This window comes from Vipera ursinii (assembly GCF_947247035.1).
Source record: "Vipera ursinii genome assembly, chromosome: 5".
In the NCBI taxonomy this organism is placed as follows: Eukaryota; Metazoa; Chordata; class Lepidosauria; order Squamata; family Viperidae; genus Vipera; species Vipera ursinii.
In genome coordinates, this window is record NC_139518.1 from 84,393,986 (window position 1) to 84,419,626 (window position 25,641).

Below are 25,641 nucleotides of genomic sequence, written 5' to 3' on the forward strand. Positions count from 1 at the left end.
CAAAAGTGAACAATTTAATAGATTTAAATCAGACTGCGTATAAAACACTGGTTTTGTATTTCAAAAGTTGCAGGAAGAGAGCTAGGTCAATTTAAACAATCTTCTACAAAACATCTGCCAGTTGGTTACATAAAAGACACTATATACAATATAAAAGCAGAAAATAATCCACACTGTAAAAATAATTTAAAACAAAATATTTCCATTTAAAATATCTCCTATAGCACAAATACAGTTTGACATGCATGCCAAGCTAAACATATTGCATTTTTTAGTGTAATTGTTCAAGTTCTATTTATAACTTGGACAACAAGAAAACATGCCAACATTTCAGATTAACACAAATGCCATTTTTAACACTTCATTATGCTATGTTATAAATTGGATGTACTGACTGTGAAAAGGACAGCTCTATACATATTTCAAAATGGAATATTAAAGAAATGCAAAAGAATTATTGGCAACTGGTGTAACTGGATCCAGTTGAAAAGTGGTTTCAAGAAGAAATTAAAAACCTACGATCAAACAAAACACAAAGGATTGAGACAATCTACAGCTGTAACATTTGACACATCTATCTCAAGAGGCAGTTTTGAAGCAGCACTGGAACTCATTTCAGTTGCTGCTTTTTCTCTACATCAATCTACCGAAGAGTGGTAAGAGATTCTCTGAATAGAAGACTTTAAGCAGCACACTTTAAAGTTAAAGTAAAATTGAATGTCATGTTTACTGGATGCGAGATCAGCTCTCATTAAATGTTTGTATAAAAGTATTGAAAAGCATAGAAACACTTTTGTTCTTGGGCAAAAAAATCATCCATATCTTGAACATTATATATACACCTTCCAACACTTAAATATTCACATATTGGCAGTGTACACAAAGATTTTATACATTGTTTTATATACCAACTTCCTGCACTAAATACTCATGTTAACAGGGTTAATGATTTCTTGTCCAATACTTTCTTCCTGTAATTTTGTAAGGCAATAAGCTTTATTATGTATCTACAGAACGTTGCTTTATTTTAGCCTTTATTTTAAAAATAGCATTTTCATTTATTTAAATAGTTTTTTAAATGCTATTTTCTGGTAATCTAAGGAATTTTCAGGTGCTCACTGATGTGTATTTACTTCTAATATGATTGCATGCAAATATACCCAACATGAATAGTTCATAGCTGCCATAGGTATTTGGGGAAAATCTTCATATTTAACAACATATTCTTGCAGCAGCAGACTAAGGAGAAACATAAACAGGCTTTAAATAAATTGAAATGTTGCAAAGCAGGTATGAACAATACCATTCTTTGGTCTAGATTAGCTGTTCCCTTTATAATAATATTCTGATGGCTTTTTAAAAGTAACACAGGGTGAAATTTATAAAGCAAAAAATATTGTGTATGTGTGAACACACACACATATGCACACACATAACACAGACTAATAAAAATGACTATAGTGACAGCAAAAGATACTTAGTACCTTCTACAAAACTCAAAATGCAATAAAGATTAGCGTTGAAGGTGTCTTTATAGAAGTCAATTGGAAAAGTTAGAAAACTATGCATGAAAATCTACTCTAATGTTTATAAACATCGTTGTTTGCCTTGTTCTAAATTCAGTTACAGATTCATTCCAACATGCCCAAATTGCTAATGCTGGTGGAAGAGTTCCTAAAATAAATCAGCAATGATCTTACAACTTGTCTGATGAACTGTCAAATTCTACTGTCTGATTTATAGAAATTGATTCATCAACGGATTCTGGAAGGTCCGTTCCATCTTCCTCAAATCCATTCTCCTCTTCTCTGTCAGGAGTGTCTGCATCATCCTCCTCTTCTTCTATGCCATTGTAATAGTCTTCCAATTCACTCTCCTCTTCCACATCTAAGCTTCGGCTCAGACATGACCCACTACCGCTGCTACTTCCACAAGAGCTGGAGGAGATGACATCATCTTCAGAGTCTGAATAAACTTCAGCACCATGGAAAATATAGCGATTTGGTGGTGAAAACAAATATTGAGTGCCTGAAACAGATTTGATCAATAACAAAGGGAAAAAAGGCATCATCAGTAAGAATACAATCATACATAAATGCATGACACTTATGGTTCTAAGTTTTTTTTTAAAGGGATGTAACGTATACAATGTATGGTGAAAAGTTCGTATTTTTTATTTTTTATAAGGAAACATTTGTGTCAGTATACGTAAAGGATTGAGGGAAAACTATTACAATGCAGCAGTAAGTCAACTTGCTTTTCTCTCACTCTCTGCTTTCCCTCTTGCGTTTTATAACTATTTAATAGTAGGATGATGTTTATTGCAGTTTAGTTTCAAATCCTTCAGAAACACACCCTGTTCCTTTTTAATGGCTCATAGCCTTTCTGAATTAACTTCCATCAATTAAAACAGTCCAAACTTTTCACCATACATCATGTACGTTACATCCCTTAAAAATGGCTCGGACCTATTCTATTTATGGGACACCAGATTCTACAACTTTTAAGGCAAGGCAAACCGTAAAGAATTATTCACTTGTTAAATTGATATAGGTATATTGATATAAAGGTAAAGGTTCCCCCGCACATGCGTGCTAGTCGTTTCCAACTCTAGGGGCTGGTGCTCATCTCCGTTTCATAGCCAAAGAGCCAGTGCTTGTCCGAGGACGTTTCCGTGGTCATGTGGCTGGCATGACTAGAGGCCAAAGGCGCATGGAACGCTGTTACCTTCCCACCGTAGTGGTTCCTAATTTTCTACTTGCATTTTTACGTGCTTTCGAACTGCTAGGTTGGCAGAAGCTGGGATGAGTAACAGGCGCTCACTCTGTTACGCGGCACTCGGGATTCGACCCGCCAAACTGCCGAACTTCTGATCGACAAGCTCAGCATCCTAACCCACTGAGCCACCGTGTCCCTATTGATATATCACACATCAAAAAGAAGAGGGTGGGTGAAGAGCAGAGAGCTCGGAGAAGTGGAGTTTGCCATCAATCTAGCAGTCACCCTCAGTGCGATATCCCCCCCCCGTCTAGTCCCCAGGCCACTTGGTAGAGCCAGGTCTTCTTCAATCTGTTGCAGAAGGATACGAGGTTGAGGGCGGACCTTACTGTAGAGCAGGGGTCTTCAAACTCAGCCCTTTTATGACTCATGGACTTCAATTCCCAGAATTCCTCAGCCAGCATGCCTGGCTGAGGAATTCTGGGAGTTGAAGTCCTTGAGTCATAAAAGGGCCGAGTTTGAAGACCTTTGCTGTAGAGGGTAAGAGGTCCCAATGGGCGGCCGCTGCAGCAGAGAAGGGCTCTTCCTTCTGGATCCTGGCCGTCAGAATTCTTTGGCCAACAACAGGATCCGAAGTAGGCCCTCTCTACCAGCCTGAGAAGGACAGCCTTGTCCTAGTGCAGACCATATGGAAGCAGACCATATATAATTGAATTGTTACATATGCATTACAAATAGGCAATTAAGTAATTGCCAAGATGTGTTTTGTGTCCAGATCAAGTCCAATTTTTTTATTTCTTAAAATCAGATTCTTCTCTAAAAGATTCACCTAAAACAGGAATTGTCAATCCAGTCTAAAGATGTAAATAGAGCCCTCAGCTCTACATCTCACCATCAAAAACATATATTAAAAACCAATTGCTTATACCACCACAAACTGTACAATATGACTGCAATAGGACTAAAAGGGTTTGTGCTACAACTATTCTCTCATAAACTAAGCAAGGGGTATGATAAAAAACCAGGATTTTTTTTTTAAAAAAGGATTCTGTCTTTACCATACTGACATTTTGAAAAGCAATAAAAAAACTGTTCAATACGAACAAAATGGGTAATATAAGAAATACAAAACACATTCACACATTACATCTTGTAGGCAAAAACAAAAGCTTGTGAATAGCATGCCTGCAGCAACAACACCTCACTAAATACAAATACATTACTGTCCTCTACCTAATGCTGTAGAAAAGAAGTCGATAGTATGAAGAAAAACTATACAAGTCACTTTTTCACATAAGCTAGTATACACTCACATTACAGCCTAAAGAAAAGATTACTTCCAAATTCTTTTTTCTATTTATCGTACAAGAGTTCTTTTAAAGATGGTAACATTTTTCATTCATTTAGACCAGGGGTCCTCAAAGTTGGCCACTTTTAAGACTTGTGGACTTCAAATCCCAGAATTCCCTAGCCAGCCATGTAAGTAAGCAGGGATACATTTATTGAATGCATATTGGTCTGAGATTCTTTTTTCCCCCAATTTGATGAAGAGCCTTTTCTGACACAGCTCCTGACCCTCGGAACATCTTGCCACAGGAGATAAGATCCAGCCCTCTCTCTTTTAGCCTTCAGAGGAAACCTGGCCACGCCAGCTGGCATGGGATCTTGAAGGAGAGGTGATTGGTTCACTGAAAAGTAAGGCACCCCCACATTTTACCTCCAAACTTTGATAGCTTTGATCAGCTTTTATATTTATTACTGTTGAATTTTTGTGGGCTTTTTTTTTGTAAGCCACTCGGAGTCGCCTTGAACCTTGAGATGGGCAGCAAATAACTTTGATAAATAAATAAATCAAAGTTCTAAGATGGGGGCATCTGGACTGGCTGTCGAAGGTGAAAAGTTTTTGGAGGGATATTATAGGCCACATGATCAAGAAGGTTTTAATGTGTTTGAGCAACGTGGTGGGACTAAGGTAACATACGACCGACAATCTTTGCTGGCAAGGTGAGTTTCTAGCTGTTTCGCAACTGTTGGCGAGACCGTTAAAAGTCGTTGGCGCCGTTTGAAATTGTTCTGCCGGCAGCAAGATCTGACTGCTGGCCCAGCGACGGATTCTATTGCAAGTCAGGGCTGTTTGCGAAGGAGGCAGAGGAGGAGAGGTCCCGGGGCTTATGGAGCAAAGGAACTGGATGGGGCTGTCGGCAGGCCCAGAGGAAGAGAGAGAGAGAGGACAGTGTGCTCCAGGGGCGAAAAGAAGCAAGGCCTCTTTAAGGAAAAGGTGGAAGAGACAGGATCAGAAAAAGGAAAGGAGGCGAGGTTGTCCTGCAGGAATACAAGCTAATTTGAGGGCTAACCCACATGGACCTCCATTTCCATCTGTCCTGTTTGCCGTCTCTCGCTCCCTAGAGACTAAAATGGACGATCTGAAACTTGAGCTGGCCACGAACAAGGAGTGTATATCGGAGGTGGTGACCCTTTGAAAGCTGTATGCAACAAAATTTCATTTGATGTATACTGGCTGATTGGTGTACATTCGAAGTGTCAATAAAGTTATTATTAAATACATTAAAGTAAGGTTTTAAGTAAATAAATGAGGGCAACATGAGTTAAAACTTTCATTGCCTCAATTTCAAATCCTTCTATAAAAGCGAGAAAATAGTATTTTTCTTTGGGGAGATGTTGCAATGAAATGTAAATTTACCCATTTATCCATGTTTCTGCCAAAATAAGACCTGATCTTATTTCCTTTTGGGCACTGAAATAAGCAGTGAGGTTGATTTTCGGGGTAGGTCTTACATTACCAGCAGGCAATAAGCGTGGAGGGGGGGCTGCGCATGAGATAGAGATCCAGCGGGGCTGCGATGGGCCAACCTTGGAGCATGGTGGCGGACCAACTATGGTATAGTAAAAGACACTGTATAACAGAGTTTGGACATGCCCTTCCCACGCCAGCCCAGCCCCTGCAGCCCTGGGGTGGCCATGCTGGGTGGCAGCAGGAAGGGCACGAAGGCAGAGGCAGCCAGGCTGATGGTCCTCCGGGTGGAGCGGGGGGGGGGCTTTCCTCCAGAGATGCTGGGGGGACTGCCTTACTGGCCTGGCCTGGCCCATCCAAGAGGTGAGTGGGGAGGCGGCAGCCCAGGGCCAAAGTGGCAATTGGAAAGCTGGAGGGCCAGGGAGGGAGCGGGTGTCCTGCTGTCAGTGCCCATGACGGCTGCTCCTTCCCCACCAGAGCTGGAATGCCGCTGTGTTTACCGTAAGTGTCGGTAGATGCCGGCCTTCCTTCTGGTGGGCTGGGCAGCTGCTGAAGACCGAGGGGGTCCCTTTCAGCTCCTGGTTCCCTTAGGGGATTTTCCTTGGCACCTGCTTTCCAGCTCTGTTGCATTTCTCTGTGGTTGCCCAGATGCCCTCACTTCCCCCAAGCATTTCTTTCCTTACCTGATTTCCAGCTCCGTCGCGTTCCTCCGTCACCATGTGGGTCTAAAAAAAAAAAAACTTCAATCATTTCCAACTTGTGAGATCTTTTGTTTTTTTCATGAGAAGTTGGAATTGATTTGACTTTTTTTTTTTAGTCCCACAGCGGAGGAACGCAACGGAGTAACGTGACGGAGTAAAGAAATGCTTGAGGGAAGCGACGGCATCTGGGCGATGGTGGGGCAAGCTCTCCAGCTCCGTGACCGCAGAGAAATGCAATGGAACTGGAAAGCAGGTGCTTTCTGGCTCCGGCGCTCTACCTGCCACTTTGGTACTCGGAAGGGAGTGAAAGGAAAGTGGGTGGGGAGGTGATGGGAGATCTGCCCCATGGCGCCCCACTTGTTCTGTGACCGGCCGCTTACAGCCGAGCCGTGTCACGCCCACCAATGCTGCTGCCATGATGCTTGGCAGATCCCCACATCTAACCCACGCGGCACCCGTTTTCCAGCTCCGACGCAACCCTAACCCCCACTCCCCCCCAATCCTACCCACAATGCCTAACCCCAACCCCACCTCCATTCCCCCCTCCCTGGGCAATCACAATGCCGAACTCCTACCCTAACACCCCCAACTGCCATTCCCCACCCCTAGGGCAACCACAACCACAATGGTGATGTACAACAATCAACATTTATTCAAAAACAATCTTCTTCTTCTGTAACATCTTCATAAGGTAACTCTCCCAAACCCCGAATTCCAGCTTTAACCTCTTGTGACTCCAGTTCCTGTGGAACCATTGGCCCCAATCTCTCATGTCCAGCAATAGCGGTCTCCCTAAACGAGCACTTCTTGTCCATATAACCTGCTCGTAGTGCATTGGCAACACAGCTGTCAGTGATTTTATCCCACAAATTCTTCACCCAAGTGACGACCTCTGGCAGGCTAGGCTTCACAAAGTTCTCACACTGATTTCTCTCCATTCTGTGCTCAGTGTAGTCATTGATTTCCCTGCGCAAATGGTCCCTGAATGGCTTGTTTATCGGAATATCGAGAGTCCGGAGAATAGGCAGTCATTCCTGCAGGAATCATTATTTGGTCTATTCCTCTCTCTCCAAGGAACTTCTTCATGTGTTTTGCTGGCTGAATCCCAGACTAGCAGACCTCTTTGCCCACCTCTCAAAACAAGTGGCAGCATTAAATCGACCCACTTCCTTATCACTGCTTGTGTGCACCAGGCTTTTTTGGTTTCAAGGACATAAATGCCTGAAACACGTTCAATTTTATCTTTCTTGCCCTTAGTGATGATTAGAGATGGGACTTTGGTTCCATCCAGACGAATTGCCAAAATGCAGGTAACACGTGCACTTTCATAACCAGTGAAGGGAATGCAGACGAGGCACCCCTCTGATCAACTGTTGTTTGAGATGCTTGGCCCATAAACACGGCAGTCTCATCCATGGCAATCACGTTGGAGAGTTGGGGTTTTGAAAAGTCAATGCCATCAACAAAGGACGTAAATGCAAGTGCATGTTTAATAAGTTCAACATCCTGCAGTTTGAACAGTGTTGTCGATCTTTTTAGAGAGAGTTCATGCTGCTGAAGGAAGCCATCCAGCCAGTGTTGTGGTGCTTTGAATTCTTCTGGGGATATTTCTAACTGTGGGGCCGGTGCAATGGCAAGTGCTTGAATATCAGCCCTGTGCACAACCAAAGCCTTTGCTCTCCTGTCAGTCACAGATGTTGTGTTCAAGTTCAGGAAATAATGGCTGCCCACCTGATCCACACTTTCACTTCTTGGCATTTCCTTTGTCCATCTGTTGGCTGAGGTTACTGGTATTGTACTCTGCTCACCATTTTCGGACGATATGGAGATCAAACTTGTTCTCTTTGAAGAAAGCATTAAGAGTCTTGCCCTGAGAGTCCTCCGTGATTCTTTTTTTAAACTCGCCGGACTAGCTCTTTCTTTTTGAACTCATCTTGTCAGGGGTCAAAATATTCCCTTTGAATCTGCCATTAAATTAAATCACCATTACACCAAGGGTGTCAAACTTGATTTCACTGAGGATTAGGGTTGGAGTCAGGTATTGTGGTTGTCCTGGGGGGGGGATGGGGGTTGTGGGGGGGTTAGGTTGGGGTTAGGCATTGTGGTTGCCCTGGGGGGGGGGTTTAGGGTTGTATCAGAACTAGAAAGCAGGTGCCCCAAGGGTCAGAGGAGACTGTCAAACTTCCTGGCAATGGCATTAGTGGACGCAATACATGATATGGTATCATGCTGCAAGCAGCTGAAACCGGCCACAGAACCAGTGGGGCAGAGCTGGGGCAGAGTACCAGTTAGCAGGGTATGTGTGTCAGATCCCCTCTCCCCTACCAGTTTTGCCTCGTTGCAACGGTACTGGCAGCTTCCCCCCCATGTCATGTCTATGGTAGCAACCAGACAGAATTGGTGACTGGCTCACAGCGCAGGCTCTTAAGTAAGGCTTACTTTTGGGGTACGGCTTATATTAGGCCCACCCCCGAAATTCAAGCTAGAGCTTACTTTTGGGGTAGGTTTTACTTTCGGGAAACACGGTAGTAGTGACATTTCTATTCCTAGCTTTCTAGGAGTCTCATAGCAACTGTGCTGGCAGAAAACAGAATGGGATCTCTTGAGCTAGGTCAGGGGTAGGCAACCTCGGCTCTTTTATGACTCATGGACTTCAACTCCCAGAATTCCTGAGTCAGCTATGCTGACTCAGGAATTCTGGGAATTCTGGGAATTGAAGTCCATGAGCCATAAAAGAGCCAAAGTTGCCTACCCCTGAGCTAGGTGATCTAATAGCAAAAAGCAAGCATTTCAAACTTTCAATATTCTGCACCATATATATCCTCCCCACTTTTTAAATTGGGCTACAAGAATAGAAGAAAATTTGAAGTAGAAGACTTTCTGAATTTATAGGGATCTTGGGCCTTAATTCTAATGTTGCCATTATCATAAAGAATATCACTGCACCTGTTGATATGAATGTGGTGAAGGAGATCTTGCAAGCCTGAAACCTGATCACTTCAGCCGTACGTATCTATTCAGAACCAAAGCGCCCTGTCTCAAGATTCCTGCTCCTCTAAACCAGGGGTAGGCAACCTCGGCTCTTTTATGACTCATGGACTTCAACTCCCAGAATTCCTGAGTCAGCTGACTCAGGAATTCTGGGAGTTGAAGTCCATGAGTCATAAAAGAGCTGAGGTTGCCTACCCCTGCTCTAAACCAACACTGATTAAAAACAACATCCATTAATTTGGAATACTATCCAGAATACTTTATCCACAATATAGATACTTAATTCACTTTAGGTTTTTCATATTATCTAACAATAGTTTTAAAAAATGAACATTTCTACTTGATTGGCTCTTTGGCTATAATCCACTTATTTTAGATTTTCTGTCCCGTTTCTCAAAATGTAATTGGTCCAAGGACCTCTGGGGGGGGGGTGTCCCCAAAGCCTTCTCAAGGATCTGTAAAATTAAATTATTTGCCAGCCCGTGTTGAACAATAATATTAGAAACCCATCAAGCTATTATGAGAAACAGTAACGGCAGCAAATTAATCCATATTTTAGTATGTTAAATATTGATAAATATAACCCTTACAAAATTTGGGGGACCTACATAATTTTTAAAATTGGGAAGGGGTCCTGAGAGGAAAACAATTTAGGAAACACTGCTATATCATAATTACATGGTAGTCTGAGTTGCTTAGTGAAGACTTTCAATGTCTTGACTGAACATTACACTGTTACGTTGAAGCTTTCAAGGCAGAATTATATTTGAATACTCCAAACTTATTTTAAAGCATAATATGAAAATATTCAAAACAGTGTTTTACAATAGATTGAGCACTTACCATCAAGCCGCTTGCTAATTTGCTCTTTTGCACATCTATTCAAGCAACATTTTCTCACTGTTTCAACAGAGGGTTTCTCACTTCTTTCTTTGTTTTCTTCTTGATGAGATCCACTTTCCTTCACGTGTTCTGTAGTTTCTAACTGACCATGAGTACTTTCTGAATTTTCTAAAGAGTTGTGAACTTCTAGTGGTTTTTCTTCTATAGAGTTTTCTTTAGATTCCAAAGCAACATCAGAATTTCCTGCTTTATATTGACCAGAATGCTCTGAATGTAGTATCATCTGAGAATCTTGTGATGGAATTCTGTCAGATGAACTAGAAGATTCAGAAATGTTTAAAGGAGTGGGTGGTAACTCTGTTAAATGTTTTTCAAACTCTCTGTGAGGCCGTGGAGGTTTCTCTGTTATTTCTGAAAGCTGAACGGAACTATTACAAAGTTTTGAATATTCTCCACCCAGTCGATGACATAATTCATTGATAATAACATCACAATCACCAAGAAGCTCCACATCAAAGTGTAGATGAGGCAGCGGTTCCCTATTAATCAGAATCTGAGGCACATCATGTGGGATGGAACCTACATATTTAAGAAAAAAAATCAAGTCAATTATTAACAACTGGATAATTTTAAGGAATATATGTAACTATATAAATGACTGAATCCTGCCTAATTCTACTGTACTTAAGGCATATTAATATGTACATATTTCTTTTTCCTAACATACTTCCAAATCTATAAAGTTCTCTACACTCTATGGCTTTTGGCACCATTTATTTATTTATTTATTTAATTGGATTTGTATACCGCCCTTTCCCGAAGGACTCAGGGCGGTTAACAGGGTAATTAAAACAAGAAATACAAAAATTAAAAACAATTAAAAAGATTATAACAGTCCCTGAAAAAGTAAAAAACCCCAATTAAAATTAGAATTAAAATTCTCAGCCTGGGCCAGAGAGCTCGAAGAGCCAGGTCTTCAAGTCCCGGCGGAATGAACGGAGGTCGGGGGCAGTCCTCAGCTCCATGGGCAGCTGGTTCCAGAGGGCAGGTGCACCAACTGAGAAGGCCCTCCCCCTGGGTGTTACCCGCCGGCAATCTTTTACCGTTGGCACCCTGAGAAGACCCTCCCTGTGGGAGCGCACTGGACGAAGGGAACTTGATGCTGGCAGGTGTTCCCTCAGATATCCCAGACCCAAGCCATTTAGGGCTTTATAGGTCATTACCAGCACCTTGAATCTCACCCGGAGGGCAACCGGAAGCCAATGCAGCTCGCGGAGTAGAGGTGTTACATGGGAGTATCGGGAAACCCCCATCACAACTCGCGTGGCTGCATTCTGCACCAGGTGAAGCCTCCGAGTGGTCGTCAAGGGTAGCCCCATGTAGAGAGCATTGCAGTAGTCATCATGATCACTAAATTTAAACTGAAACAAGGACTCTCTGTTATTCTCAATACATACATAGCCAGTACTCACTTGGAATCAATGCTACTGGTCTTACTTTAAGTGAAGACCCAATAACAATAAGAAGATCAACTTCATCTTTGTCATATTTCATGGCCCTGTGAAACTGCTCCGGTAGATTTTCACCAAAGAACACTATTTCTGGCTTCATGATCGCAAGGGGTTCATCAGGTAAACATCTGGGACATCTAGGAACAACCTGATTAAAGAATTTCCATTAGTAGTGTTCATTTTACATAAGTAGCACTCGTAAGTGCCAAACTTTTTCTAAAAGAATGAAGCAGAACCTAGGTTGCCTATTGGTCTGAATTTCTGCACAGGAGTATAAAGACAGAGAAGCTATATATTTGCAGCTAAGGAACTGGCTAATGAAATCATCTCACAGGAATCTGCGAGAACCGAAATTGCCTATAAAACTTTTAGAATGAAAGTGACTGTGTCAGATTATAAGGTAACCAGCCATCTTACCGTCTTCAACATTCTATACTTTCTTTTACAAGATTCTTATCTCATACTCTAGCTTTGTTATTTACTTGGGTACTACATGTGAGTTCACTTCATTTTGTCATATTATCACATAGCGCACCCCCCCCCCGATTAATTATGTCCTTGTAAAAGGTTGCTATTGTCTTTGGTGCTCCCTGAACTTGGTTTTTTGCTTGCAGATGTTTTATTACTAGGTAAGCATCATCAGCGCTCCAACGCTTTGTTCAATTAGTCTATCACTACAATATTTCTACTGAGAGAGACTGTGACTTTTTATTCCAGCCTAAGTGAAAATTTCCCTACAAAAAGGACAGATGCAAGTTACTAACAGCTTTCATTAACATGGCACTGGAATATTACTGAAAATCAAAATGAACTCTAGTACAGCTAATAATTGCCAGAGCTATTATAAACTCGATGTCAGACCTGCTTCAGCCTGAGTCTCTTAAGTAAGAATGATCCTTAACTCCATTAGGTGGGGAAAGCTATAGTTTACCGGAAGCCAAGTGAAATACAGTGGGGTTAAGCCAGAACTGAAATTTGCACGCGAAATTCTGACACTTGGCAAATTTTACATTTGTAGTAAATTTTGTAATAATATGCAATTTATAACAATATCTGACCTAGGCCATCTAATCCAGCCCAATCTGATACATCAAGATCAAGAGTTAACTGTTAGCAGTCTTACTTAAAGGTAAAGGTTCCCCCGCACATGCGTGCTAGTCGTTTCCAACTCTAGGGGCCGCTGCTCATCTCCGTTTCAAAGCCGAAGAGCCAGCGCTTGTCTGAGGACGTCTCCGTGGTCATGTGGTCGGCATGACTAGACGCCAAAGGCGCACAGAACGCTGTTACCTTCCCTCCGTAGAGGTCCCTATTTTTCTACTTGCATTTTTACGTGCTTTCGAACTGCTAGGTTGGCAGAAGCTGGGATGATTAACAGGCGCTCACTCTGTTACGCAGCACTCGGGATTCGACCCGCCAAACTGCCGACCTTCTGATCGACAAGCTCAGCGTCCTAACCCACTGAGCCACCGCGTCCCTCAGTCTTACTTGAAACCCTTTATTAAAGCAGAGACTGCCTTTAGCTTTCCCTCACTTTATTAAAAAGTAATGTTCAGTTTAAGTGTACTCCTTGGTCATTTAAGGGATTAGTAACAGTGTTTTAGGTGTCTGAAGAATGCTATCATGTCCTGGTCAAGCATACACACTTTCTTCAATCCTTTTTAAATATATGTTTGACTAGGACATGATCTTTAAGGGGCAATTCCAAAACTATGGTATTTCAATTGATTCGTTTTACAAATGCAGTACTTTGTACTAAATGGCATTACTCAGTATTGCTATTAAGCAACGAACTGTTCTTTGCACTTAACTCTCGTGCTCTTTTTTCAAATGGAGAACTGATAAGATACAAATATAATTAATTAAATAAATAAATAAATAGGCAACTGTGTAGCCTACAACTGGTTCTTTGTAAAGAAAAATAATCACAATAATTACTGTATAGCTACAATTCACATATTTATATTCAGAGAATGCTACATTTTAAATTGTATGGGATCAGTTTTAAGAAAAAGATTTTTGCATGCTTACAATTATATTTTCAACGTATTTAATAGTATTTCTAATATAATTTTTTTCCACTCAGTTCTAAAATAATTACCTGATTAAATATATCTCCTCGTACAACTTCACAATCAACCTTGTATTTACAGATGAGGCAAGAAGCAGTTGCAAAGGAACCTGAAACACACACACCAGCAAGTAAAGGAGTTGTCAAGGGTTTTCCTTCCCCACTCAGGGATTTTATCAGTAATGCATGTACTTTTAAGTATTTTCACTGTATGCAACATAGGAAATCCAGCAAGTGGCTGGATAGTGTAGTGGTTGGAGTGCTGCCTTTAAGGAATATGACCCTCAGATTTGACGATGATTAGGAAAAAAGCACATATGAAAGGTTTTAGAGAGTTGATACACATATTTTTAAAAGGGTGCGAGAATACATCCCTGTTTGGAAAGATCTTTGGTTATATCTAAGGCTGGATTTTATTGTAGTTTATTGATTAGGAGCATGTTGGGAATTACTTGTGCCTGACTTGGTCTATAAAGGATCTACTCAGAATGCCCCAAAATCTTACCTTTGAGATATTATCAAAAATTGCCTTAAAATCAATAAACACTGCATATATATTCAAGTCAAGAGTGGTTGGTATATTATCTGACAGATGTTGGAGCAGCACTAGTCTGTTATTAGATTGTCCCAGTTGAAACTCTGCTTGTTCAGAGTCGATTATGCCTTTTTTCTATTACCCAAGTTTGGAGTTTGCTAAATTAGGTACCTGTACTACAGTACTTGACCTAGGACCGTAACTGAGCCTGAAATTATGTATATAAATCATGCTGGTCGTTAAGTGTGTCAACACGGCAGACCCAATTTTAGGACATTTAAGCAAATCTATGGTTGTTAAGCGATTGATGGGTTATTAAGTGAATGCATTGTTCACAACGGGCGGGTTTTTGCCAGAAACAGAACTAAACCTTTTTTGGGGTCAATACTAACTTTGAAGAGTCACTAAATGACCAGTTGTAAGTTGAAAACTACCTGTAGTGATGCAACAGGGCTATTATTATCTGGATCATTCCTATTATATATGGGGACAATTATGGCTTCTTTCAAGTCCTCTGGGATTTGGCTGTGTGATTAATATATGAAAATAAAGAGGCTAATAATACAGGGACCTGCCAATATGAATTTGATTTAGTTAGCTTGGGGGAAATGCAATCACTCCCATGAGCTTTATAACACTTAATGCTGGTTAATGGGGGTTCTGATTTCGTTGCATGTGACTGGGGGTCATTGCGGTGTTGAGGATAAAGGTTTATCCATCACACAGGTGTTAGCATGTAGATCACAATACAGAGCTTGGAAGTAGTGTACCCAGGTACTTAAGGAGATGCTATAACGGAATTGTGTAAAGTTGTTATATGAACAGTTTGTTATAGAATGCCAGAACAGGGAAGGATTTTCGGACTGTATGGCTTTGATTAGTTGTGACCATTTTCTCCTTTGATTTTGAGTTTTTTCTTTCTAAGTAGGGCCTAGAAAAATACAAGATGCCAACTGAGCCTTTACAACAGGGGTTTTCAAACTTGGCCCTTTTATGACTTATGGACTTCAAGTCCCAGAATTGCATGCCTGGCTGAGGAATTCTGGGAGTTGAAGTCCACAAGTCATAAAAGGGCCAAGTTTGAAAACCTCTGCTTTATGACAATGCCTACTACATGTAGTCCTCACCTGAATAACCAAAACTGACCCTGGAATTTTGGTTGTAAGTTGTTGTGATCATTAAGCAGTTCACTATGTGATCTGACTCAACTTTATGGTTACAAAGTGAGTCACCCTGGTCCTTAAGCAAACCATGTTGTTGTTAAGGGAATCAGTTCTCCCAAATGAGTATTTTTTGCCCAAAATCAGCAAAAAAAATTCCATAAATTGTGGTCATATGATTGGAGACATGGCAACCAGTCATAATGCAAAGCTGAGTGCCAAGTGCCCAAAATGCGAATCATGTGACATGGGTGGGGGATGGGGGTGGTGGCAATCATAACTTCAAGGACAGGTCAGAATCAACTTTGGGGAAGGGAACTGCTTGTAACTTTGAACAGTCATTAAAAGCAAGAACTACCTGTACTACCATAACATAAACCAATGAATTGATATACACTCCAGTTGTTGTATTCTTGCAGATGTTTGAACACAAAATAAAAAACAACAGTAGATAACCTCACACACACCCCTAGAAAATGAGATTAGGCTAAGATCAAGACAACTCAGAGACAGGTTAGTCAGGTGATGGAATTACAGAGGGGTGTGAAGATTAAGGATAAGACTTGGTTACTGAAAAAAACACAAGGGCCTGGACCCCATCGGAATTCTAAGAGATTACTAAAAAAAACCCTCACAGCACAGGCTACCAGGCTAAGGAGATACCCTGGCCTAGACCAGGGGTAGGCAATCAGCTGGCTCAGGAATTCTGGGAGTTGAAGTCCACAAGTCATAAAAGAGCCAAGGTTGCCTACCCCTGGCCTAGACAAACAAGAAGGCAGGAAAATAAATGTTTTGTTCTCCAAAGAACCAATCTAAAAACAATCTCAAGTGCAGTGCAACAACACAGAAACAGCAGAGTCACCAAAAGCAGAAACTGAACAGTATTGGAAGAACATATGGGAGAAAAGGACACTTAACACCAGTGCAAAGTGGCTGCAGGACCTGACAACAAACCACAGCAACATCCTAGAACAGAAACCAGTCACCATCATGGTAGCAGATGTCCAAGAGAAGGTCATGAGCATAAAGAGCTGGACAGCACCTGGTTGGAACATGATCCACATTTATCAGCTAAATAAATTAATAGTAGTACATCAAAACCTAGAAGCAGCACAGATGAAACTGCTGCTAGCTGTTCCCACCTAACACAAGGAAGGCCAGTGCTGATCATCAGAAACTCCACAAGGGAACAACATCACACAAATGCTGACCAATAACTTGCCTCCCACAACACGGAAAGTCCTATTAGGCATGGGCCACCACATAAGCACAGCCCAGAAGAGCACTGAGAATAATTCCAGAGGGTATTATTGATACCAGTTACTAATTGATAAAGCTATCTAGATTCAAGGTCCAGACATCTAACACATAGTGGCAGGGTGTATAAGAGACAAGTAAGAACAGCATACACTGAAACAGCACAAACAAATAGCTGTACAGGAACATTCGCATTGTGTATGAACTAGACACCCTTCCCCAATTCAGATGTGAGATACTACAGAAGGTCAAGGAGAAGAAGAGGGCTAAGATCCTGTGGGACATCAAGATAGAGGCAGGTTCTGGACAATTAACTACACATCATGGTAGCAGAAAGACAGCAGTCGTGATAGATAGTGCCAGGTAACAGTATGAGAAGCTAGAGAAGCACTAGGGTCTGTAGGTTCACCCAGGGCTGTGACTCCTAAGCAGGGAGAGTGCCTCCAACAGATCCCAGGAACAACATCAGAGCAATCTGTCCAAAAAAGTGCAGTGGTAGGAACAGCTAAGATCCTATACAGAACCCTCAAACTCCCAGGCCTCTGGCAGAGGACCCAAGATTGAAGATGCATAGAAGTGAGAAGGGAAAAATAAATAAGAAATTTTATTCCCTATTATTCTTATCCCATATAATCTTTATTATAATTCTGTATCTGGGATAGAAAAGAATGTATATGTCACTTACCGTGGCACTGGATTATTCTTTGAATTCCTGCAACTTGCTCCAGTGTATCTATGTTCTGAGTATAATTGCGAAGGAGTTTTCTTTCTTTATCCATTAAAGCAATAAATTTATGACAAAGAGATGGCTGAAACTGTCCAGGATATATTTCCTGCAAAAAAATGCAAACAAGATTTTGTCAATAAACTCTGCAAATGTTACATGGTGGTGTTTAAAATCCAGCCACATATACAATTTCAACATAAGATAAAGACTGCTATTGAAAAATGCAGCAAATACAATTTTGCTTGCTGTTACATATCTACTTCTTGCTAAGGGAAATGAATTGATCGCAAGCATAGTTTGGAAATCATGTCTTGCCGCAACTTCCCATTGTTATTTTTTATTATTACATTTATATCCCGCCCTTCTCCGAAGACTCAGGGTGGCTTACAAGTTTAGCAGTAGCCTTCATTCTATGTATATGCCTGCTTGTTAGGGCTTTCACACACACACACAAGCGGCATTATTACAAAGTCAGCTTAATTGCCCCCAACAATCTGGGTCCTCATTTTACCTACCTCGGAAGGATGGAACAGAATACTGAAAGAGCAATCCTGCACATTTCATAGAGCACACTTCTGAGTAGGTAAAATAGGATACCACATATGTAATCCAAATTTCAAAATTTCAATTAATATTTCTTTTCACAAACTTGCAATATTATTGAAAGACAACAGAATTCTCCCCACAAATATTATTGAGCTGTGAATATACTACACAATACAACTTAATTGTAGAAAATCATGCCCTTAACATTGCAAATTCCAGAAATCTTGATTGGGAAGGACAGAAAACTGTTGTAGCTACTTTGCTAAAGGCAAAATAGTCCAGAGCACAATCTATATTAGCACTAAATATGCAAATGCAGTATCTGCATTAAAATGACATACTGGATCTAGAAAGCATCTTTTCTGTCATAGCACCCCCTCCCATTGCCATAATAGCATCCCTGCCAGATATAGACTGCAGTCTCTCATCTAGGGTTTCAAAAAGCCCTTAAAACCTGGCTTTGGCGGTGGTCAGGGAATATTACGTTGGAGATGGGGGCTGTCATGCTTTGTTTTAATGACTGTTTTTAGTCTGGTCATTTGTTTTGTGTTAGTTTTTTTTAGTATATTTTGTAAGCAGTCCAGGGTCCGCCTGAGGAGGTAGCAATAATAAACTTAATGAAATAGCTTGCTACCACAATTTTATCCTAAATTGTCTATCACCTAACTTCAATGGACCTTTGAGTCATGCATTATGCTGGGGAGAAAACCTATACCATTTCGCAAATTTAGTAATTTAGTCTATCCCTGTCTTTATTCATGTTGAACCTCAAGTTGAGGTTGATTGGGTATATGTGGGTTGGTGAAAATAGTAAGGTACACTCCATAAATAGGTGCAGTATCAGACTATTACATCTCTCCTTTGTCTCCTCTCTATGTCTCAAGTTTGTTCCAAATCCCCTCCTCATCCAGGGTAGATTTGGAGGCAAGCAGATATATGAGGGGAAAAATCGATTTTGCTGATGGATCTACAGTATTTCACCAGGACAACTTCACTGGATCTTTCCCAATGTGACCTAAATGGGGTGTTCAAATAAAAAGTTTTAGATGTACGAAGTCTGTTGCAAGTTTTTAAATGATTATCTTCCAAAGATTAAAAAATCGAAGAGACAATTAGCACCTTTGCAAATTTGAAAAATGGCCTTGGATCTTTTCTGAAGTATTCTATGTCAAACATTGCTTGAGGATCAGGAAGATCTGGGAAATCAACTGCTAGGCGTGCATATATACCATCTCTTGATCGGAAGTCAGGAATACCACAAGAAACAGATACCTGAAATGGATGGCAAAATATAGACTATATAGCTGACAGTTGCTAATATTATTGCAATTAACAAAGATTCTTTTATCAAGAATGACCTGTGAAATACTCACCGATACACTTAAAAAAACCTATATGAGAAGTCTAATTGCAAACATTGTATTTAAACCTACATGAAAAAAATGACCATGTGAGGGAATGCTAATATAACTGTAGCCAGAGCACTTAAGAGAATCAAGCATCTTAGACCTGCAAAGTAAAGTAATACTTTATTTTATTGATGTCATTACCATTCCACAAAAATGAAAACAGGCAGCCTGATTCTATTAATTAGTAGCATGATGCTCTGCCATGTTTCCTGAAATTCAGACTAATACTACTAGTACATATAGTCAGATAAGCAGAGATTATCAGGTGCCAAAGAATACCCCCAAAATAGATTTGCATTATCTGTCATGGGCTTATTTGTTGGCATATATCAGGGGTCTGGCTGAGGAAATCTGGGAGTTGTAAGTCCACAAGTCATAAAAGGGCCAAATTTGAAGACCCCTGGTATATATGGTACATACTTTTTAAAGTACCCGAATTTCTCAATACACTTGTGAATAAGCCCATCTGCTGATAATCCATTCAAATTTGTATCCAAAATAACCATGAAAAATGTGGGTTGACATCCACAAATGACACATTTTTCATGGTATTTTCATTAAAAATTTGAGTGTCAGCATATCCACAAATGGGCTTATATAACACAGTACTATTTTCAGATATAGTGTTATACTTTTCCTTATTTACCTTGAGTCACCAACAAAGAATTTGAGCTACAACACTAAAGGCTGCTGCTAGTTCAAAAAGTTACAGAAACTATTACCAATCTGGTGCTTTTCAGAAGTTTGAACTATTGGCCCCAATCAGCACCACCAACAGAAATAAATTAAAAACTTGAGGGCCCAAAGTTGCCTCTTCCTGTCTAAAAATGGTTACAGCTTTGGCTTCACCCTTATTGCTTTCAAAAGAGGGAAAATATTTAATGTATAAAATTATTCATGCAAATAAAACATGCACACTTAAGTATTTGATGCTTTTATCAAAATGACAAAATGAGAACTGCACCATAAGCTGCTCTGTATCATATGTGCAATCACAATGATTTGCTGTGGAGTAACAGTGATATGGCACAGAGCAATCATTCACTTAGCATTTATACTCAATGAGCATATTAAAACATCAAAATATGATATGTTCTCTTTGTAAATACATACCCCAGCTCCAGTCAACACAATTATTTTTTTGCATTCTTGCAGGAGTTTCACAGCATCCTCTATAGTATTAATATCTTTTCTCTTTTTTCTTTTTGGTGGTTCTGAGAGAATATTAACGACAATTTGCCATAATGTCATATTATCCAGTTCAGGAGGAGGAATTGTTTCTGGCAACAGGTCTTTCAGAATTGCACGTGGATCTGTGCCTATCATGAGATGTTGTTGGACAAAAGTGTATGGACCTATTATGGAAAATAAAATAATTATGAATCCTAGATAGTATAGACAGATTAAATGAGAAAATGAGCACCTAATTATGCTTCAGGTGCTTCTGGATTGAAATAATTAGCCAGCTATAAGCTATTACCCAGGGGCCGCCCGAATTTGTTAACAGCACACGTTCTTCAATGAAGCTTTTAACTTCTACATATTTTAATCTTGTATTTTATATTTTAAATTTCATGTCATATATTATGATTTATTTTAATTGTGATGCTTCTGACGGAACAAATGAAAATTGTGCAATTTCATTTGCTCTATTTTGAATAGGAAAACACATTGCATTTCATGTCATAAAAAGCAGAGGCAGTGATATTGAGCAACTTTCATTTCAGCAACCTAAAGCTTCTTCACCTACTAACATCAGGAATCTTATCAGTATAGTCAGGAACATGCAACATCAAGAATCACCTTATTTAAAGCCCTGTCATTCTTGCTCTGGAAGGATTTCAATTTTCTCCCATCCAGTTGTCTTTTTTAATTGTGTGTGTGTGCGTTTACATATTCTAAGCTTTCTGCCAGTCAGAAAGAGCTGCTGAAATGTATCTATAACACCCTCATTGCTTCCACAATATCAAAAGAAATTGCCCTAATAAAATATCAACTCTTAAACTTTGTTTTTAAAAAGCGTGTTTTACAAAGATGGGACCCTTTACAGGTAGTCCTTAACATACAACCATAATGGAGGCTGCCTGTTATAGTTGTTATCCTGTGATGATCATAAATCAGGTTGGTCATGTGACTGACACTATTTTACAACCTTTTATGCAGCAGTCATTAAGTGAATTCCAGAGTTATCAGGCAAACCCATTGTTTGTGATGACTATTCTTGCCAATAACCAGCTATAAATTACATGTGACCATTTGCAGCTGTGTTGCTGAGTGCCCAAAGTGTATATGCATGAGAGGAGAGAACTTCAGAACCAAGTCAACTTGCTTGCCCAGATAGGTCATAACGCTGAATGGTTGCTAAGCGACTAGTCATAAGTTGAGGACTACCTGTATGACATCTTTTCATATGTATACATGGAGATAAGTATGTAAAAAAAGCTGATGAGGGAAATCTGAGAAGCTTCATTTAAAAAAAGAATCAGAGATCGAAGTACATTCTACATTTCTGCCCTCAACTTTTAATCATGGATTTAAAGTGCCATAGAAGGAATTACTGAGAACATTATAGTTCCATGCTTCTATGAAGGTGGTATTCCTCTGTTCAGCTTAAGATTAGCTGCTATTAAACTCAGGGGAATGGAAATTACAGACATTTCAAAAACAGCAAGTGACAGACTGTAAAAAAGGAAGAAAGTACCCCAAAGCCCTCAATGTTGATAGGAAGATAAATGAAGAACTGAGGTAATTTTACTCCAGAAGAGGCTGGCTGGAGAATTCTAAGAATTGAACTCCACACATCTTAAAGCTGTCACAATTGAGAAATACTGTCTTAGATTCACAACTAAATTTTACCTATCCGTGGCCTTGGAGTCCAATCACTGGAACTTGCATGAGAGGCTCTATCATCTTCATCACTGTCACAAGAATGGAAGCCATTTGCAATAATTTCATCACTAAAAAATATATTATCTGTAAAACAATGATAATGTTATTGCACAATAGTACCATATTTGTAATATACTATATTGTTTTGCACTACACCTATAAAGAAGTGAAAATATTGAGCTATGGTTTAATAATAGTATTGGGTAGATAAAATTCAGTAAATTTAAGTTTTAGTCTGCATAGAAACAAATCTATGATAAATTTAGCTTTAATTTTGGCATCTTCAATTAATGGAAAAAGTGTAGTTGAGAAAAACATGTTTTTTAAAAATATTTTGTACGAGCCCCTTTAAAATCTTCTACACCTTTAAAATGCAAGTGCAGCTTACATTTCTGCTCACTACATAGCAATTACTGTAGATGTACAAGGAAACAAATTTCCAATACAATACTCTTATGCAATTATGAATATCTGCAATTTAAACTGCAAGTGTTGAAAATGAATCCTAAGATTCATTTAGAACATTTTTTTCGGCATCATGCTGTATGAATATGCTATGTATAATTTCTCTAGAATGTGTTGTCAAAAATGATCTTAAGATACTTTTCAATGTTTTAAACTACCCTAATAATTCTTGCTTTCAAAAAAACAACACCATTCTGCTTAATTTCAAAAGAAGCTTTATCAATGGCTTCCAATTTCATCGCTATTCAGATGTATTCCATAGGTATAAACTCACTAAGGTTACAATCCTGTCTGTATTTGCTTAAAAATATATTCCAACTATGTGATAGGATGGGCTTTCAAGCAAATATTTATAGAACAGGATAGTGCAGGGGTAGGCAACCTTGGCTCTTTTATGACTCATGGACTTCAACTCCCAGAATTCTTGAGTCAGCTATGCTGACTCAGGAATTCTGGGAGTTGAAGTCCATGAGTCATAAAAGAGCCAAGGTTGCCTATCCCTGGGATAGTGAAACAATTGTTCTATCCTAGATGCTGATATTGAACTGATTTAATATTCTGATACATCCATACAAGGCTGCAGTCAAAAAGTAAACAATTGCTGTCTATGCAAGCCCATTTTGTTAACGGGAAAAATTATCAGTCTATTACAAGTATCTTTTAGAGTTAAACCAATTTTAATAAAAACCCTTGCCCTACGGAACTTCACACACAGTCGGCACTAACAGCTTTATAACGATTAGTATTTTCTTCAGGCATCACTCGAAAGAGCTAATATTTCCTTTTGCAATCTTCCAAGTCCTATCCGTCATTCGGTAAAATTCTCGTGAATCCAATGAGGATGATTAAGGGGCATCGTCATTAGGAAATGGTGCAAATAATAATAATAAAAAATCATTGAACTTCCAGAGCAGGGCTCTTTAAAACTTGGCCCTCTTATGACTTGTGGACTTCAGCTCCCAGAATTCCTCAGCTAGGCACGCTGGCTGAGGAATTCTGGGAGTTGAAGTCCGCAAGTCGCAAGAGGGTCAAGTTAAAAGGTAAGAAGGTGGCCTCAACAAAGCAACACGCAAAATCAGACAGAGCTTTGATTGCTCTGACAATGATGCTGTCTTGCCTTTTTAAATTTTTTATCCCGCCTTTATTATTTTTAAAATAAGGCAGTGAAAATATCTGATACTCCTTCCTCCTCCTCCTCCTCTTTTCTCCACAACAACAATCCTGTGAGAAGAGTTGGGCTGAGAGGGAGTGACTGACTAGCTTAGGGGGTCTTCAAACTTGGCCCTCTTACGACTTGCGGACTTCAGCTCCCAGAATTCCTCAGCTAGGCACGCTGGCTGAGGAATTCTGGGAGTTGAAGTCCGCAAGTCGCAAGAGGGTCAAGCTTGAAGCCCACCCCCCCGTGCAAGAGGAATGAAAATAAACTCGCTCTTCAACCACGTGTACCATCATCCACAAGGAATTACATTAGAGAAGACAGAAGAGGCTGGGATTGCGCAGGGCTCTACCGACAGCGACCAGGAAGCCCAGACAAGCAGGAGAGGCGCCGAGTTCGGGTGAACCTGACTTAACTTTTGAGCAAGCCTGTCAAGGGCCGGGAGGGAGACACCCCTAAAGACAAGCGCCAGGGCCCCAGCTGTAGAGACCGCCGGGCGCCAAACGGTCTCGCCGTGAAGGCTGCAAGGCTGCCTCCCCAGCGCTGCTCCCGGTGGTCCAGCCGGCCGGCCTCCCTCCCCCCCTCCCCGGAGGCTTCTCACCGGTTTGCGGCGCCCTCTCCGCCTCAGCCGCGCCGTTCGAAGACTGCGCCGGCCCGCAGCCAATGGCCGTCTCCGCTGGCTCTCCGGCGGGCACCGCCTCCGCGCCCTCCTCTTGGCTCAGCCCCCGCGGCAGCTGCTGCTGTTGGTGCGACGGCGGCGGCTCCTCTCGGACCAGGCCCCACCACCGGCTCCCGCTTTCCGCGCAGTTCCAGCCCTCTCCTGCCCCCGCCGGCGCAGCCACCTCGCTCGGCTTGCAGCTGACAGAGGCGGCGGCGGCGGCGGCCTCTTCGACAGCCCTTCCTCGGAGAGGCGCCGCGGTCGCCTCTTCGCCGCTTGCCGCCGCCGCCGCGCAGCTCTGCTCAGCCGAAGCCCGGCGCTGTCGCTTGAGAGCTGGCTCGGCACTCTCCGTGTCAGCGGCCGCCGCGGCGCCGTGGTTGTTGTTGTTGTTGTTGCCGCGGCGGCCGCCGCCGCCGCTCCGCGAATGGAGGAGTGGCATCTCCTCGTCGGCCATCTTGGAGCAGGAGCAACTGCTCCCTCCCCCTCCTCCTCCTGTTCCCCCCCTCCCTCCCCCCCCTCCCACACACACCGTCAGTCGCGGCGGCCGCTCATTAGTGGCGCCGCAGATAGAAGCGGCCCCCACCCCCACCACCGCAGGAAGAGATTTAAACGCAGCACGTGACCCGGCCGACGCCCACGCGGGCAGCAGCCCAGCGTAGCACCGCCACAACAACAAACGGGTCACATGACGAAGCGGGGCGGGGGGGTTTTGAAATTAAAAAAAAAAGAAAAAGCGGCGCAGGGGGAAGTAGAAGCTTCTGCTGCGGGTCACGTGACGATCGTCGCCGAGTCGCCCCCCCCCCTTCGCTCTTCGGCGCCGGTCGTGGCCGGTTCGGGCTGCGCTGGGGGGGGTGGTGCCTCGTCTTTGGTCCCTCTCAGGGGTAGGCAACCTCGGCTCTTTTATGACTCCTGGACTTCAACTCCCAGAATTCCTGAGCCAGCTTGGCTGGCTCAGGAATTCTGGGAGTTGAAGTCCAGGAGTCATAAAAGAGCCGAGGTTGCCTACCCCTGGTCCCTCTGAACCCGTAGCTGAATCCCGCCCTTCTTTTTTTTTTTTTTTTTTTGCTCCTGAAGGCCTTCCTGTGGGGCCTTTCCTTTCGGATCCACCGACGGGGCTGTTTCAAGAGCGAGAGGAGAAAGGAGGAAGCGGGATAAACCATTGTGTTAAAAAAATAAATACATTTTACGCGTCTTTGGCAGTCAGCCCCACGCGACGATTCGTTGCGCTTGGAGGAGATTTTTTAGGGCTGAGGGA

General features: G+C 41.5%; 1 protein-coding gene across 2 annotated transcripts; it reads right to left on the reverse strand.

The window, feature by feature from the left end:
* Positions 1–24,866, reverse strand: SIRT1 (sirtuin 1). Of its 2 annotated transcripts, none has more exons than XM_083363414.1 (9): positions 24,330–24,866; positions 22,075–22,191; positions 20,332–20,573; positions 18,929–19,081; positions 17,222–17,369; positions 13,615–13,694; positions 11,478–11,664; positions 10,006–10,584; positions 1–2,028 (listed from the first exon to the last, which is right to left on the reverse strand). In XM_083363414.1, the coding sequence occupies exons 1-9, from the start codon at positions 24,838–24,840 to the stop codon at positions 1,697–1,699; spliced, it is 2,349 nt and encodes a 782-aa protein (XP_083219540.1). In that variant the 5' UTR covers positions 24,841–24,866; the 3' UTR covers positions 1–1,696. The 2 variants fall into 2 exon arrangements, with proteins under 2 accessions (XP_083219540.1, XP_083219541.1); XM_083363415.1 differs by lacking the exon at positions 1–2,028 and adding an exon at positions 6,817–8,135.
* Between the last annotated feature and the right edge of the window lie 775 nt (positions 24,867–25,641).